Source organism: Manis javanica, chromosome 11, assembly GCF_040802235.1.
Source record: "Manis javanica isolate MJ-LG chromosome 11, MJ_LKY, whole genome shotgun sequence".
In the NCBI taxonomy this organism is placed as follows: Eukaryota; Metazoa; Chordata; class Mammalia; order Pholidota; family Manidae; genus Manis; species Manis javanica.
Window position 1 is genome coordinate 18,374,265 of NC_133166.1, and position 17,576 is coordinate 18,391,840.

The 17,576-nt window shown below is 50.3% G+C and overlaps 1 protein-coding gene across 3 annotated transcripts in view; it reads right to left on the reverse strand.

Annotated features, from left to right (window-relative positions):
• Positions 1-8,327, reverse strand: part of CAPN5 (calpain 5) — a 47,641-nt gene extending 39,314 nt beyond the window's left edge. Inside the window, exons 1-2 of one of the 3 annotated variants that reach the window (XM_017650084.3) lie at positions 8,145-8,327; positions 3,055-3,165 (exon numbers count right to left, since the gene is read on the reverse strand). In XM_017650084.3, the coding sequence (XP_017505573.3) occupies positions 3,055-3,097 (43 nt within the window). In that variant the 5' untranslated portion in view covers positions 3,098-3,165; positions 8,145-8,327. Of the gene's footprint in view, positions 1-3,054; positions 3,185-8,144 lie in introns of all 3 variants that reach the window. The other 2 variants (XM_037010614.2, XM_017650085.3) reach the window with 2 other exon arrangements.
• Between the last annotated feature and the right edge of the window lie 9,249 nt (positions 8,328-17,576).

Here is a 17,576-nt window from a genome sequence, read left to right on the forward strand (position 1 = left end):
ATCTGCTGAACAGAAATGCATGCACACAGTCACCAGAAAACATGCACAAGAACGTTTATCACAGTTAGTATATGTTATAGCTAAAATTTACTGGTAATCCAAATGTCCATCAGCAAAGGATAAATACATTTTTGTGATGGAATATTATTCAGTAATGAGAATGAACAAATTATTGCACACAACTCCATCGATGGATCTCACAAGCATAGTATTAAGCAAGAGAAGCCATACAGCGGTTCCATTTATATAAAACTGACAAGCAGGCATAACCCCTCTATGGAAAATGGAAGGCAGGATATTGGCTACCTTGAGGTCATGACTGGAAGGGGCTTCTGGGGGTCTGACCAGGGTGGTGGCTTTGTGGGTGTGGTCACGGAGCTGCATGCCTATGATTCATGTATTGTTCTGCAGGTCAGTTATACTTTCATGAAGTGTTAAACAATATAAGCAGGGCAGGGCCCTGGGAGGGAGGGTTGGCTGAATCTAGTGACCCTGATGGGCTGGTCACTGTACACCTGGAGGGTCCTGCCTGGAGCCCAGGTTAGGACGACCTCCAAGGTGGGGACTGGAAGGAGTTCTGGGCTGGGTCAGGGCACCAGTCTTGGCCTGGCTTTGTCCCGCACAGGTTGGGTGCCCTTCTGCGAGCTCCCTGCTCCATCTCTCAGAACACTTGGCTTGGCACTAAGAGTGCTCAAATCCAAGAGGGTCCCACAAGGCGAGGGTGGTACCTCCACACCCCCATCAGGACATATCTCAAGGACTCCTCTCTATCTAAGAAGGTGGTACCAGCCAGCCAGGGACCAACCCAGGAGAAATCCTCAGCCTGGTGCTCAGGGGAAGGAACTGAGCTGACACAGAGTGGCAGCAGGAGTCGGGGGGTGGGTCACAGGTGAGGCTCCCCAGGACCCAGGCTCAGGGGTGGGGCTTCACCCTGAGGGGGTGGAGAGCAAGGGGAGGCTGCTGAGCAGGGGAGGGACTTGAGATCCATCTAGGTGTCACATGGAGAATGCACTAGAAAAGGACAAGACCAGAGCAGAAAAACCAGAAGGAAGACCACAGAAATTGAACTGGCAGGCTCATGCGCAAATGGAGTCAGACAGGTTCCAGAGCTGCTTGCGAGGAAGACAGCTGTACTTGGTGACCAGCCGACTGTGGGGGTAGAAGGGAGAGCACAGAAAGGCCAGGGGGGTCTCTCATCTGTGCCCCAATACCCCAACCCCACAGCGAGTGTCCAAAGTGCAGCACAGTCACCAGTGGGCATCCTCCAGGGCCTGCCAAAGAGCCAGTGATGCCTTACACCCACAGCCTGGTCACCAGAGCTCCCCACCTCCCTCACACAGGCCTCCCATGACACCCCATTCCAGGCAAAAGAGCCCCTCTCCTTTGCCACATGGTCAGGGAAGGCGAACAGCTGTGTCATAATTCAGGGGACACAGCCAATTCCAAGGTGCAGCTCTTCACTAACACCCATTCTGGGCTAGCCCCGGGCTGACAAGGAGCAGGTCAGACCCTCAAGGTGGCCCCAGAGAGGAGGGCCGCAGAATGGAATGCGGCATGCTGCAGGTAGGCCACATACAGTGCGGGAGGGATGGTGTTGTCTCTTCAAGATGGAAGCAGAGCAAGGCCTGAAGGCTGGGCAGGAAGGGGCGGGGTAGAGCGGGCAGGATGCACTGCAGGTGGAGGGAAGGAGGAAGAGCCCGGAGGAACCCTGGGGAGGCAGGGCACCGAGCTGAGCTCCGAGTGGGAAAGCTGGCCGAACCAGCTCTTCAGGGCTGGGTGCCAGGCTGCGGGGCTTGGCTCTTACGAGGGTGCAGGGAAGGAGGGGCAAGGTCGAGGGGGGAGACAAGAGGGTCAGATGCTGAAAAAGGGCTGGGGCAGCGACCAGGGCAGGAGACAGTCAGGATGAGGGTAGGCCAGATACCACGGAGGGTCCTGGGAAAGGCAGAGCCAGAGTTGGGTGACTGAGGCTCGGTTTTGTCCACGTGGCCATTCCCTTTTACCCGGTACCCCACTCCCATTCCCTCGCCATCACTGCAGACATGCTCAATGCGTATCTCTCCATCCTAGTGGGTGCATTTCAGCCTCCCAGGGCCAGTGTCCCATGCACTGTGTCCTGAGGACTGGATGGCAGGTGAGGGAGGGGAGGAGAGGTGTGAAGAGGGAGAGCCGGGCTGCAGCGGTGGGGTTCTGGACCCCAGCAGCACACCGGGGGTCAGGCCCAGTGAATCACTCTAGTCAACGTTGGGCAGGCTGACACCAGGGCTGGGAAATCCTGTCTTTCTTCCCTTTATTGTTTCTGTGTCCAGTCCAGTCTCCACCCAGCTGCAGAGCAATCTTTCCAAGTTTGGGGAAAAGTCGCAGGGGACCTGGACAGCCGGGCCAGGTGTGTTTGGGCGCGGGCCCTCTTGCTGGTCCTTGGGTGCTGATGGCCTTCTGGAAGTGTATCTGGGGAACAGCCAGCTTCAGGGCTGCCTTGCTGTGTGGCCTTGGGTGGGTCCCAAGGCCTCTGCCCTACAGCTGTTCCTCACTGGGACTGGGTCCCACCACAGGGTGAGGAGGGGGCTGGGAAGCCTCAGGGAGCAGGTGCACCTCAGAGAGGAACCCCCAAAAGGTGCATCCTGGTGTTTCCTGGGCCGTGGACGAGTAAGCAGCTGGGAGCCTGGCCCCACACCTGGAGGAGGAGGCTTCCCTGGGCGGGGGCGGGCCAAAGGAAACCCAGGCTGGGTCAATGGCTCCCCCGGTTTAGGCCCTGAAAGTTGTGCGTTCCGGAAAGCCCGGGCAGTCGCACACCCCACCTCAGGTCTCCCAGCCCAGCACAGTGCTCTGCCAAGGTGCTAAGGGAGGGGCAGACACAACTGAGTGCCCCCCGCGGGGGCTCTCTCCTGCTGGTGGGGGTGGTGACACCTGGAGCCGCAGGTCACAGCTGCTGCTCCCTCCACACAGGGGAAACGACCAGATACAATGAGACTTGATCAGGGCACTGTAGCCCCCTCAGCCCCACTGCTCTGTGTTACCCCAGGAAAGCCCTGCTCTCCCAGGCCTTCAGGTTCTCACCTTTGAATGGGGGGGAGCTGGGCACTTCTTGCTCTCTTCCCATCTGCTGGGCTGTTACCAGGACAGCCTCTTTTCCCACTTCTTGCCTGGACAGTCTTCTCCTTGCACCACCTGCCTCAAGGTTGGAAACCTGGTGAGAAGGTGCCCATTTCTCAGACTGGGAAACATAGACTTGATTCTTAGGTCATACTCCTGCACAACCTCAGAAATGAGCTATACTGTTCTTGTCACACATGAGGACTAAGGGCTGAGAGCGTTCAGGACAGAGCCAGGAGCCTGTCTCAAGTCACAGCCGTGCTCTGCCTGGCCCATCACCTCCTCCCCCAAGCAAAGACAGTGACCCACTCGGCCCCTGAGAGTCCCACTCAGTGTGTGCCCCCTCATCCAACCTTCCCGCACACCGCCTGGGAACCTGACCAAGGGGGCAGCGAGGAGTAAGACAGGGCTCTGCCCAGGAGTCAGCCTGGTGGGGAGAGACAGCTGCCCGGTACCAGGCTGAGAGATCGGCTCCCCAGGAGCTGTGATGGGGCACGGAAGGCTCGTGGAGAAGGTGGATCTAAGCAAGATCTCAAAGGGAAGGGCAAACCGTGATGTCAAGAGATGGAGCAGAGTTAGAAGGAGGACGGAACATCCTGGGACAAGAAACCTCTTAGGCAAGGCTTCAGGACAGGGTGCAGGGGAGGGGGAAGAGGAAGGCGAGGCCAGCAGGGGACACTGCACGGCTGGGTCATGGCAGTCCGGAGAGCCAGTCTGAGGACGCAGGAGGGCACTGGGGTCTGAGCTGGGTGATGCCCAAGAGGGTCGGTGCAGGCAGAGACCAGACTGTAGAAATGGCCCCTGAGAGAGAAGCAGGGCCCACGTGGCATGGCCCTGGCTGTGGGGATGAAATGGGGCCCCACCCTGGGGCAGGGTCCGCAGCACGCAGGCCAGGGGCTCCCCAGGGGTTTGGCTGGGGGTTCTTCCTTGGAGGCCACACCACCTTCTCGGGTGACAACCATGTCTCTGGGCAAGAGGTATGTTGGAGCCCTTCCAGACTCTACGGCACACCGCTCTGTACCATGTCCTGTTCCTGCCCATGGCAGCCTGGAATGCCATGCCTCCTCCTCCTGGGCCAAGGCATCCGGGGAATCAGAGCCTCAGAATGCCCCATCCACACCCTCCTCCTCGATGGGAAGACTGAGGCCCAGAGAAAGGCAAAACAGTTCCCTTCCATGTGACTCGGAGTTCTCAGCTGTAACATGACCTTCTTCTACTCTACTGGCCCAACCTGGGCCCCACCCCTGCTCCCCTCACACATCACTGCTCTAGGCAGGACTCAGCCTCAACCAGCCTTGCTATATTCATCTGCAAAATGGGGCTGGCAGCCCAGCCCCAGCCCTCCCAGGGAGTGGTGGGGATCAAGTGACCCTGCACAGCACTGGGCTTTTTGAATGAATGTCTGAAATGAGTAAGACTCAAACCGTGAAAGGCCTAACATCCCATCAGGTGCAGGATGGGGTCTGGTCACTGGGGTCACCCCTGAGGACATGCTGGCACATTCTCCTCTTCCCAGCACCCCTGAGCTCTGGCCACCCTGGTCTCAGGCTGGGCTCTCCTGCTCAAGGAAGGAGGAAGGATGAAGTGACTACTTCTGGAACTGGTCCAATACAAAACTAAATGCACCAGGCCCAGGCTGTGCCTGCAAAGGCTCCTAGGCTGGGGGCAGGGTAGGGGCAGAGGGAGCAGCTCTGTGGGCAACCTCATGGGGGAGCTGTGGGCATGTGGATGGGTGGGGGGAGTAGGGGAACTCTGAGAGTGGTGCCTGAAATGACACTGCAGTTGGTTTGGGCGCAGACTGAATAATGGCCCCCCAATATTAGCATATTAATCCCTGGAACCCGAGAAAGTTACCTTTAATGCAAAAGACACTTCATCGATGTGATTAAGAATCTTGAGATGGGGAGATTGTCCTGGATCATCCAGGTGGGCCCTAAATGTAATCACAGTTGCCCTTATAACAGGGAGGCCAAGGGAGATTTGACTTCAAAAGAGGAAAAAACAACATGACAAGGGAAGTAAAGGTTGGGGTGACAAGGTCACAAGGAATACTGGTTGCCCCTGGAAGCTGGGCCAGACAAGGACAAGATTCTCCTCTGGAGCGTCCAGAAGGAGCCAACTGGCCAACACCTTAAGCTTAGCCCCAAGACTCATTTTAGACTACTGACCTCCCAAAAGGTACAGAGAATAAGCTGGTGTTGTTTCAAACCACTAAGTTTGTGTTAACTTGTTACATCAGCAATAGAAAAGGAAGCCTGAAGAACAGTGTGAGCCGGCATGTGGCCTCCCGCCTCTCTCCTGCTTAAGGAAGTGAGTGGGGATGAAGCTGTCATTCCCTGAACTGCTCCAACCTAAAACAAAGTTGCCCCAAATGGCAGTGTCTTTCTTATTGTTATTATTGGGTCCCACACACCCTGACTGGCAGAAGTTACACAGCAGAGGGGGCACTGGGGCAGGGGCTGGCTGGGCAGGGCCAGGTAGATCAGGCCAAGTGGTCCGTCTATATTTGTCCCCCAGGCCACAAAATTCTGAGGCCATCCCCTGGGCCCAGCCTGACGGGGATAATCAGTTGGTACCAACGGATGAGCTTTGTCTGTTCTGGCCTCCAGCCCCTTTTCCCACAGGTGACCACATGTCCTGTAGTGACAGAAAACCATAGCCCACACTCACAGGCCACCACAGACACTGGCACCCTCACACCCCCAGCCCCAGGAAAGCTGGGGGCCCCTGGAAACACATCTCTGAACAAATAGAATGGGAAACTAACTCAGGACACTACAGCTACCAAATGCTCCCATTTCCACTTCCTTTGTCCAAGCCTAAGGGCTGGCTTCCTAAAACATCCTGGATTAGAACCCCAAAGGGACTTAGCCCACTTTGCCTTAAGTGAGCAGGGAAAGGCAGGGCCTGAGGCCAAAGGAACTCAGCAGCTCGGCCTACGTGATGTGAGGCAATCCCAGGGCGTCACCATCAACCCAGGAAGGAGGAGAGGTGCAGAGGTGGGGGGCCTCGAAGGCAAGGCCTGGGGGGGATACCCTGCCAGCCAAGGAATGTTTTCAGCAGGAAGGGCAAGGCATGAAGGGGCAAAAGAGGTCTCTGGAGGGGCTTGTAGGGTAAAGAGGAGAGGGCTCTAAAGGCACTCAAAACATTTGAGGACATGGGGACAGAGGCAGGGGGATGAGTTGAGAAGACCAGTTGCAGACAGACTTCCACATCTGTCTGTCCAGGCCCCAAGGTGGCTGGGGACCTGCATGGGGTGGAAGTTGCTGAGGGGCCCACTGGTGAGCTTTTTGTATGACCTTTAGGGTAAAGGAGTCTTTGGGAGGCCCAGGGACTTGGCCAGGCTGATAGTGGGACACCCATATAAGGGGTCTGAGGGCCACAGGTTCACCCACAGGACTTCAAGGGAGGGACCCCATTTCCTCTCATCCTTCCTTCTTTTCCCTAAATTGGCCCCTTCTTCCTCTGGACTACCTCCCTGAGGGAGGAAGGGACTGAGTGATGCCAACTGTTAATTATAATGGCTACCAAATACCAGGTACTTGGTAACTAACACTTTTAGCGATATGATCTACCTAAATCATCATCATTCCCCAAGTCCCTGTGATTATGCAGCATTTCTCCCTGTCTCACACCTGGGGAAACTGAGACTTACAGGGTAAGTTTCCTGTCTCAAGGTCATGTGCAGAGCCGGTCTCAGCGCAGAAGAAGCACTGACACAAAGACAAGCCCTGCTGGTGGAGGGGTTGTGCAGAGAGGGTTCCCTGTGCCCACTGCGACTCCAGGAGCTCCACCCCTTCGGGTACCCAGGTTTCAGGGATATCCTGAGAGTCTGAGGGGAAGGCAGGGCCAGAAGCAGCCAGAGAGCACAGGCCTGGGAGCATTACCCTAGATGCTGCCCTCAAAAGTCCAGAGACCTCTCACAGCCACCGTGTCCAACCCATTGACTTCCCCCTGACTCTCCATCCCAGTGGTGTTCCCATTTCAGCTGGGTTGAAAGCAGCCAGGCCTCCCTATCCCCACCCAAGGGCTCTAGCAAGGACTAGGCCCAAAGACCCTGGGAGGTCTCAATCCTAACAGCAGAACACAGTCGTTCCTCCAGGAAGTTTCATAATCCTGGAACTGGCCGAGCCCTGCCCTCAAAACCTTCTCATTCAGGAAGTCCGCCCAGATTTCTCCCTCCCTAGTATCCCAGGATTAGTTGCCCTCGGCACTTATCTCTCTAAGGCTGGTACAGGGAAAAGATTCTGGCTTGAGAACCAAGCCCACCCACGATCAAATTCTGGCTTACAGGCCCTGAGAGCATAGCTCACTTCACCCTCTGTGCCCCACTCCTCCTTCCTGTGAGGTCTGGGGCTGAATCCCACCACATGAAATGAAGCTTGGAGAGAACATGGCACCTGTTAATGATCTGTCTTACTTCACCTCTAGATCCCAGGCCGACCTCCCCAGACCCCCAACTCTGCAGGACACAGACAAGATCAGAGAAGCCCAAGATCATTCTCTTCCAGATCTTCCAACCATCCCTCCCGCACAACCCCTGGGCCCCAACACCCACCCACGGCCCTGCAGCCCAGGAAAAAGGCCCCTATTCAACCTGGCAGGAGGGTCAGAAGGCCTTGCCGCCTTTCCCAAGCCTCCAGAGACCAGGGATGGGGGGCACCCAGGAGAGGTCATGGAATTAAATGGGCGGAAGGCTGGGAGGGGAACAGAAAAGGGGAATTGGGAGGCAGAGGAAGGTAAGGGTCGGTCATGCCCGGGGCGGGGGCTGGTGGGTGGGGGGCCTAAGCCCCGGCGCGTCTGAACTGAAAACCCGGCTGGGGAACGCCCACTCGGAGGCGGACGAGGCCCCTCGGGGCGCGTCGGGGGTTGGCGACGAGCCCCGGGGCCCCGCCTCCGGCCTCAAGCCTGCGCTCCCCTCCTTCCCTGCGGGATGTGCACCCCGACACGGACTCGGGCTCGCAGGGCACGCGCTGGCCCGCGCTGCACCCTCGAAACACACACGCGAACACTTGCGCGCCCGCACACGCCTCCCTCTGCTCAGCGCCTCCTACCTGCCGCGCCGCCGCGGGTCGAGCGGGACTCGGTGGGCGCAGGGCACCGCGAGGGCGCTGGAGCCGCGGCTGGACAGGCCCCCGGGCAACAGCCTCGGGCTCGGGCCGGGAAGCGGCTGGGGCTGACCGGGGGCGGGGGCTCGAGCTCGGACTCCGGGGCTGCTCCCCGCCCCGCCCCGTGGCCTCCGCCCATTTGGGGACTGAGGCGTGGCCTCCAGAGGGGCGGGCGGGCCAGCATTGCTGCGCATGCGAACTGGCGCCGCGTTGGAGGGGCGAGCGGCCCGGGAGGCGGCCGCTCGGTGTCCGCTGGGAAGCAGGAGGGGAGCGTGTGGCTGCGCGCTTGCCCCGACTCCTCCTTGCACGATCAAGTCCCCGTTTTTCCTTCCTCCCTCCCAACCTCACCCCGTCCGCTGTGGAATATCTCCCGGGGCCCCCAGGGCCCGAGCCCAGGCGGCAGCTTGCGGGAGGGTTCTGTGTAAGCCCCGAGGAAGGCTTGCAGGCCGGCGGAGCTTTGGGGATGCATCGGTGAGCCCCGCAAGGGCCAAGGCAGGGATCTGGGAGAAGGACTTGAAGAGGCGAGTGCCCATCTCTTGCCCATCTCCATGTCCTGCCCATCCCCAGGTCCCTATCCATCCCCACAGTTTGGGATGGAGAAGCAAAGAGGGCCTTTCTCTTATCATACGGGGAGAGCTGGCCTCAGGGCCACATTAAGCATTTAGGTGTTCTCTGATAGGACAAAGCAGGGCTGCTCGGAAGTAAGACTGAGAAAGTTTGTGAATTACCAGTACTGGCCCACAGTGGGGGTTCAGGGCAAGCAGCCCTCCTATCCACCTCTCTGGGGCATCAGGGCAGACAAGCTGGGTCAGCCCACTCTGCAGCTGGAAAACCTCAGGCACACTCACCTTCCCCTCCCGTTTTCTCCTCAGTCTCCGTTAATGATTACATCAATCCTTCAGTCACTCAGACTACTCAGCCACCATCTCACAGTCTCTGTCCCAGGCATCCTATGTTTCTCTCCTGGGTGTAGCTCTAGCCCTCTGTCTGGCCAAGGAAGACTATCACATATGCAGCCATAACCAGCCACCCGCAGAATAATGTTCCAAGATTGTGCCCCAGCCTGACACCCCACCCGCACCCCATTCCACTGCTAGTGCACTGGGCTGCAGCCTCTCCAGGCCCTTTAGGGCTCTCTGCCCACCCCCTGCCCCAGACCTTGTTTGTGCAGATCTGCCACTGTCTAAAAGGCTCTTCCTTCCTGCTCCCAGCAGCAGGTCCTGATATCAGGCCTCAGCTCTGGTGCTGGTGCCTCCACCAAGAAGCCCCACCCCACTTCTTCAGCATTCTCACCCCATTTTTTGTGCCTCTTCTGTGGCCCTAAGTTCCTGCTTTCTCTCCAGGCGTTAGTGGTGGTCTTGGCCTCCCTGTGAGGCAGAGGGTGAGCCTTCTTCTGGGGAAGACGTCGATACTTGGTGGAGCCGGCAGCTCTGGGCTCCAGTCTTCACTCAGCCAGTTATGTGCTGTGCGATCCACATAGTCCCCTATCCTCTATCCTTTCAGAGTTTCATTCTCCTCTCTGTAAACTGGGTTTCTGGGGGAAGTGTGTGATGATCACGTGCAGGCAGTGAAAGGGCCCAATAAGGCCTCATCATGTAGGACATCAGGCAGATTGCCTCCAGGCTGGGCAACTCCCACCTGTTGAGAGGTGGAGCTGGGGTCACATCCAAGAAAATGTCTGCCTCAGCCCACAAGAACAGTGGAGTTCAGAGAATACTCAGGCCCCCTTTTATATTTAGTGTCAGAGTCACAAGAGGGGTGTCGTGTGCTGATTGCAAGCATGAACCCTGGACTCACTGTCTGGGCTTGTATTGGCTGTGTTCAGCCTCTCTATGCCCCCGTCATCTTACCTAAAAAATCAGTATAGTAGCACCCACACCATGGGGCTGTTGTAGGGACTAAATGGTCTGATCCATGTAAAGCCCCTAGAGTGGCCTCTGGCTCAGAGTAAGTGCTCAGCATGGCTTAGCTGGTGCTATTTTCATCTAACCCAATCCCATCATTTTGTGAAGACACCAGGTCCCCAAAGGCAGAGACATGAACACATGGCTAGTTAGAAGTCCAGGCATCCCAGAGTGTTAGAACTGGAAGGGTTCACCTCAGAGCCCATCTCTGACAGATAAGGAAGGAGGCTGAGAGAGAAACAGTGGCATGTCCAGGGCACCCAGCCTGGTGGGGTGGGGGGCGTCATGGTCCTGCTCTTCTTGTAGGTGTGTGTTGAGGGCAGGGTTTTCCAGAGAAACCAAGAGGAACCTGGCCTCCTGACAAGGAAGGGCTGGGACTGGTGATGCCCAAGACCCTGCTGGTTGGTTTTCATAAACTGAGTCATCAAATAGTGGCATTATGGCACCTGCCGTGTAGGTGCTTTTCCCATTTAGTCTCACAGCCACCTTCTGCGGGAGCGTGTATCAGCCCCATTTTGCAGATGATAGAGCTGAGCCTCACCAAGATGCTGTGGTCACACAATTAGGAAACGGCAGAACTGGGATTCACGCTTACCCTGCCTGACTCTGTTCTTATGCCCTTCCCCTCCTTCTCCTCCTCCTCCCCCAGGAAAGAGCCAACTTTATAGGCTCCTTGACTGGAGATCCAACCAGTGCTTGTGTCCCCTGTAACTGGGAGCTCATTCACTGGGCAGCCCTTTCCACTCCTCTTGGGAGAATCCTCTATCACACAGAGCTGACTCACCTCCTTCCCAGTTCTGCAGAATGTCATACCCTCCCCCTCACCAGAGCCCTTGAGACCGTGTCTTCTCTGCTCCAGACCAGAAAACCCTTATCTTCACTGCTCCTGAGTGTACAAGTTTCCCAGGTGAAACTGTTATAACAATAATAATTTGTTTTCAAAATCCCAGCACATCTAATTGCAGAGCTATTTGTCTGAGAACCCTACATGAAACCCCTTAGCATGGGGAGAGGCTCATATCAGAGGCTCCTAGGCCTGGTGTATTGGGGTGAAACATTCAGTTAACCATGTTAACCGGGATTCCCTATTCCCATCTAGACAAGAAGTCAGGATCTCAGGGAGAGGAGTCGAGTCAGTCACAGAACTTTCAGGTTGGGAGAGGTTGCTAATAGTATTCTCCTGGGAGTTCAGGATAGGAGGGTCACATTGAACTCCAGGGCAGAAAGACATCATGGAAAATGGTGGTATGGAGACCAAATGACTTCTGAGGTGCTCTTAATTCCATGCTTTTCTGAAACACTGAATATTTTGTTAGTATACTGGATATTATTTAAAACCATGAAAAAAATCAAGGGGGATTTATTCCAGGAATGCAAGGTTGATTTACCATTGAAAAATTCATTAATAGCATTAGTTTGCTAGAGCTGCCATGACAAAATACCACAAACTGGAAAGCTTAAGCAGCAGAAAGTTATTATCTCACAAATCTGGATGCTAGAAGTCCAAGTTCAAGGTGTCTTCAGGGTTGGGTCCTTCTGAGGGCTGTGAGGGAGAATCTGTTCCATGACTTTCTCCTGGTTTGCTGGCAATCTTTGACATTCCTTGGCTTGTAGATGCAACAATCTCCTCTCTACCTTCACATTCGCATGTGTTCTCCCTCTGTGTGTGCGTGTGTGCACATGTGTGTGTGCGTGTGTCAATATCTGTATCCAAATTTCCCCTTTTTATAAGGACAGCAGTCATATTGGATTGGAGTCCACACTAAGGACCTTGTTTTAACTTGATCATCCCTGTAAAGATCATATTTTCAGGTAAGGTTGCATTCTGGGGCACTGGGATTCAATCTCCACATCTTTTGGGGGACAAAATTCAATCTATAACAAGCATGCACCATATTCATGAATGTAAGAAGAAACTCATATGATTTTCTATAGAGATGCCAAGAAAGTCTTCAACAAAATTCACCACCCATTCATGATAAAAGCTTTCAATGAAATAGGAAGTGAGGACTATTTCCTCAACATGATAAAATATAGTCCTATAGCTATATCTTATTTAATCAAGAAACACTGGAAGTATTCCACTAAGATTAGGAACAAGGCAAGAAGGACCACTCTCTCCACCACTATTCCACATTGTACTAGAGCTATTAGCCAATGTAATTAGACAAGATAAATCAATTGGAGGCCTCAGAAAGAGTGAAGAAGTAAAACTATCTCTATTTAGAGATGATACAATGTTATACCTGAAAAACCTCAGAGAACCAATGAAAAAACTAACTCAAGCAATAAAAGAATTCAGTGAAGTAGCAGGATATATTAAAATACAAAATGCAATAGCCTTTACATATATAAACAATAAACATATGTGATAAGGGTAGAGAAGTGGTAACAACAAAAGATAAAATGCTAAGGAACAAATTTAATGGGAAATGTATAAAATCTGTATGAGGAAAAATTTTAAACATTCTTAAAAGACACTAAAGAAGAACAATGGAAAGACTTGCCCTGTTCTTGGATAGGATGAGACAAAATCATAAAGATGTCAGTTCTTGCTAAGTTAATTTGTAAATTAAATGCAATTCCAATAAAAAATAACAACAAGCTATTTTATGAAGATAAATGAGTTGATACCAAAGTGCATATGGGAAAATAAACATGTAAGAATAGGTAATAAAACATGGAAAAGAAAAACTATAAGGAGGAGGAATTAGCTTTGCCAGACATTTATCACCATACATGGTGGTACATACTGGTGCATGAATTGGCAAAATGCAACAGTCTAGAAAATTTAAAAATAGATCCAAATAAGATTCAAGATGGCGGTGTGAGAGGTGAGACAGAGAACTCCTCCCAAAACCAAAGATAGTGTGAAAATATAGTTAATACAACTAACCCTAAAACAGCGACAGAAAAGAAGACTGCACCAGACTGCACACACACCTCATGAACAGTGCAGACCTCACAAAACAAGGTAACGTATGAAAGCCTTGATCTGGTGGGACCCGAGCCCTTCCCCCACCCCAATTTACTGGAGGGAGGAAGCGAAATGGAGTGGGGGAAGGGGTGGAGGGCTGGAACTGCTGAACACCCGGCCCTGGAGATCTGCTCTGTGAGCGGAAACCTACATTGTGTGGTGTTCTGGGGAGGATGAGGAGCTGGGACAGGCGGAGTGCTTGAGAGAGATTCCGGCCATTTGTGGAGGACGGGATCCACACCTGGTCACTCTGGAACAAGGGAAAGGCCAGCGGTCTGACAGGCTCCCTAGCGGCGAGATGGCTGCTGATGGGGCGGGGTTTGCAAGGAGCTTGCTGCATGGGAGAGGGGACAGGGGGACAAGGTTGTCTGGGCGCGCTCTACCCAGCAGATTGGGAAATTTGGGAAGCTTAGGGCACTCCATCCCCCTGGCTGGCTACTCAGCTCTAAGGTGCCCCACTGTGATGTGCAGACTGCCAGACCTTCCTCCTGGCCTGACAGCACTGGCTTGCGAAATGGCAGTCACTGCTCTGGCATCAGGCCAGCTGGAGGGAGGCCCCACCTACCATAGCTGGAGACACCAAGCACAGAGGTTTACATCTGTGTACTTGGCCTACTGGCTTTGATACAGGACACAGGCAGGGCAGATGGAAATCAGGAAACAGATCTTTCCTCCCCCCAGGCACCAGCTCTGCTCCCCTACAACCCTGAACCTCACTCTAGGGGTTGAACAGCTCCAGAGACTAGAGCTTCTGGGCACTAGAGGGCATCACACAGAAATATGAAACATCAAAGGAACATGGTTCAGACCAAAGTCTCACAACCCCCAGAAAAAGGTCCAAATGAAACAGAACTCACCAATCTTCCTGAAAGAGAGTTCAGAATGAAAACCATAAGCACGCTTATGGAGGTGCAGAGTGGTATTCGAGAACTCAGGAACGAATTTAAGATGGAGATTCAATCATTAAGAAATCCCGTATCTGAAATGAAACATACAATGGAGGGATTTAAAAGCAGATTAGATGTAGTAGAAGAGATGGTAAATGGAATATAAATTAGAGTAGAGGAATACAAAGAAGCTGAGAGACATAGAGAAAAAAGAATCTCTAAGAATGAAAGAATATTGAGAGAGCTGTGTGACCAATCCAAATGGAACAATATTTGAATAATAGGGGTACCAGAAGAAGAAGAGAGAGAAAAAAGGATAGAAAGTATCTTTGAGGAGGTAATTGCTGAAAACTTCCCCAATCTGGGGAAGGAGATAGTCTTTCAGGTCATGGAGGTACACAGTTCTCCCAACACAAGGGACCCAAGTAGGACAATACCAAGACATATAATAATTAAAATGGCAAAGATCAAGGCTAAAGACAGACTTTTAAAAGCAGCTAGAGAGAGAAAAAAGATCACATACAAAGGAAACCCCATCAGGCTATCATCAGATTTCTCAACAGAAACCTTACAGACCAGAAGGGAGTGGCATGATATATTTAATGCAATGAAACAGAAGGGCCTCAGACCAAGAATACTCTACCCTGCAAGGTTATCATTTAAATTTTATGGAGGGATTAAACAATTTTCAGATAAGCAAAAGCTGAGAGAATTTACCTCCCACAAACCACCTCTACAGTGCATTTTAGAGGGACTGCTATAGATGGAAGTATTCCTAAGGCTAAATAGCGGTCACCAGGGGAAATAAAACCACAGGAAAGTAGAACAATTAATTACTAAGCAGATGCAAAATCAAATCAACTACCCCAAAGTCAATCAAGGGATAGACAAAGAGTACAGAATATGATTCATAACATACAAAGAATGGAGGAGGAAGAAAAAGGAGGAAAAACAAAAGAATCTTTAGGTTGTGTTTGTAATAGCATATGAAGTTAGTTAAAGGAGACTCTTAGATAGTAAGGGAATTACCCTTGAACCTTTGGTAGCCACAAATCTAAAGCATGCAATGGCAATAAGTACATACCTATTGATAATCACCCTAAATGTAAATGGTCTGAGTGCACCAATCAAAAGATGTAGAGTCACTGAATGGATAAAAAAACAAGACCCATCTTTATGCTGCCTACAAGAGACTCACTTCAAACCCAAAGACATATACAGACTGAAAGTAAAGGAATGGAAAAAAGATATTTCATGAAACTAATAGGGAGAAAAAAGCAGGAGTTGCAGTACTTGTATCAGACAAAATAGACTTCAAAATAAAGAAACAAGAGACATATAAGGACATTACATAATGATAAAGGGGTCAGTCCAACAGAGGATATAACTATTATAAATATCTATGGACCCAACACAGGATCACCTACATATGTGAAACAGATACTAACAGAATTAAATGGGGAAACAGAATGCGATGCATTCATTTTGGGAGACTTCAACACACCACTCTCTCCAAAGGACAGATTAACCAGACAGAAAATAAATAGACAGAGGCACTGAACAATGTATTAGAACAGATGGACCTAACGGACATCTACAGAATATTCGATCCAAAAGCCACAGGATATGCATTCTTCTCAAGTGCTCATGGAACATTTTCAAGAATAGATCATATACTAGGCCACAAAAAGAGCCTCAGTAAATTCAAAAAGATTGAAATTGGACCAACCAGCTTCTCAGATCACAAAGGTATGAAACTAGAAATAAATTACTCAAAGAAAATGAAAAAGTCCACAAACACATGGAGGCTTAATAACATGCTCCTAAATCATCAATGGATCAATGACCAAATAAAAACAGAGATGAAGCAATATATGGAGACAAATGACAACAATAATTCAACACTGCAAAATCTGTGGGATGCAGCGAAGGCCATGCTAAGAGGGAAATATATTGCAATACAGGCCTATGTCAGGAAAGAAGAACAATCCCAAATGAACAGTCTAAACTCACAATTAATGAAACTAGAAAAGGAAGACAAGAGAGGCCCAAAGTCAGTAGAAGGGGGGACATAATAAAGATAAGAGCAGAAATAAATTAAATTGAGAAGAATAAAACAATAGAAAGAATCAATGGAAGCAAGAGCTAGTTCTTCAAGAAAATAAACAAAATAGATAAACTCATAGCCAGACTTAGCAAGAAAAAAAAGAGTTTACACACATAAACAGAATCAGAAATAAAAAAGGAAAAATCACTATGGACACCACAGAAATACAAAGAAATATAAGAGAATACTATGAAAAATTATATGCTAACAAACTGGATAACCTAGAAGAAATGGACAACTTTATAGAAAAATACAACCTTCCAAGGCTGACCAAGGAAGAAACAGAAAATCTTAACAGATCAGTTACCAGCAATGAAATCAAACTGGTAATCAAAAAAAACTACCTAAGAACAAAATCCCTGTACCAGATGGCTTCACTACTGCATTTTATCAAACATTTAGTGAAGACCTAATTCCAAAAACTTTTCCAAAAAGTAGAAGAGGAGTGAATACTCCCAAACTCAATCTATGAGGCCAATATCACTCTAATACCAAAATGATGCAAAGATACCACAAAAAAGAAAATTACACACCAATATCCCTAATGAACATAAATGCAAAAATACCCAACAAAATATTAGCAAACTGAATTCAAAAATACATCAAAAAGATTATACATCATGATCAAGTGGAATTTATCCCAGGGATGCAAGGATGGTACAACATTCCAAAATCCATCAACATCATCCACTACATGAATAAAAAGAAGGACAAAAACCACATGATCATCTCCATAGATGCTGAAAAAGCATTTGACAAAATTCAACATCCATTCATGATAAAAACTCTCAAGAAAATGGATATTCAGGGCAAGTACCTCAACATAATAAAGGCCATAGCCAACCCACAGCCAACATTATACTTAACAGCAAGAAGCTGAAAGCTTTTCCTTTAAGTTCTAGAGGTCCTAGCCATGGCAATCAGAAAATAGAAAGAAATAAAAGGCATCCAGATCAGTAAGGAAGAAGCCAAACTGTCCCCGTTGGCAGATGACATGATAACCGTACGTAAAAAACCCTGAAGAATACACTCAAAAACTACTAGATCTAATATCTGAATTCAGCAAAATTATGGGATACAAAATTAATACACAGAAATCTGTTGCATTTCTACATACTAATGGTGAACTAGCAGAAAGAGAAATCAGGAAAACAATTCCATTCACAATTGCATCCAAAAGAATAAAATACCTAGGAATAAACCTAACAAAAGAAGTGAAAGACTTATCACTGAAAACTACAAGATGCTCTTGAGAGAAATTAACGAAGATACCGATAAATGGAAACACATCCCATGCTCATGGATAATAAGAATTAATATTGTCAAGATGGCCATCCTGCCTAAAGCAATCTATAGATTCAATGCAATCCCCATCAAAATACCAACAGCATTCTTCAATGAACTAGAGCAAATAGTTCTAAAATTCATATGGAACCACAAAAGACCCCGAATCCTGAGAAGGAAGAAAAAAGTGGGAGGAATTATGCTCCCTGACTTCAAGTT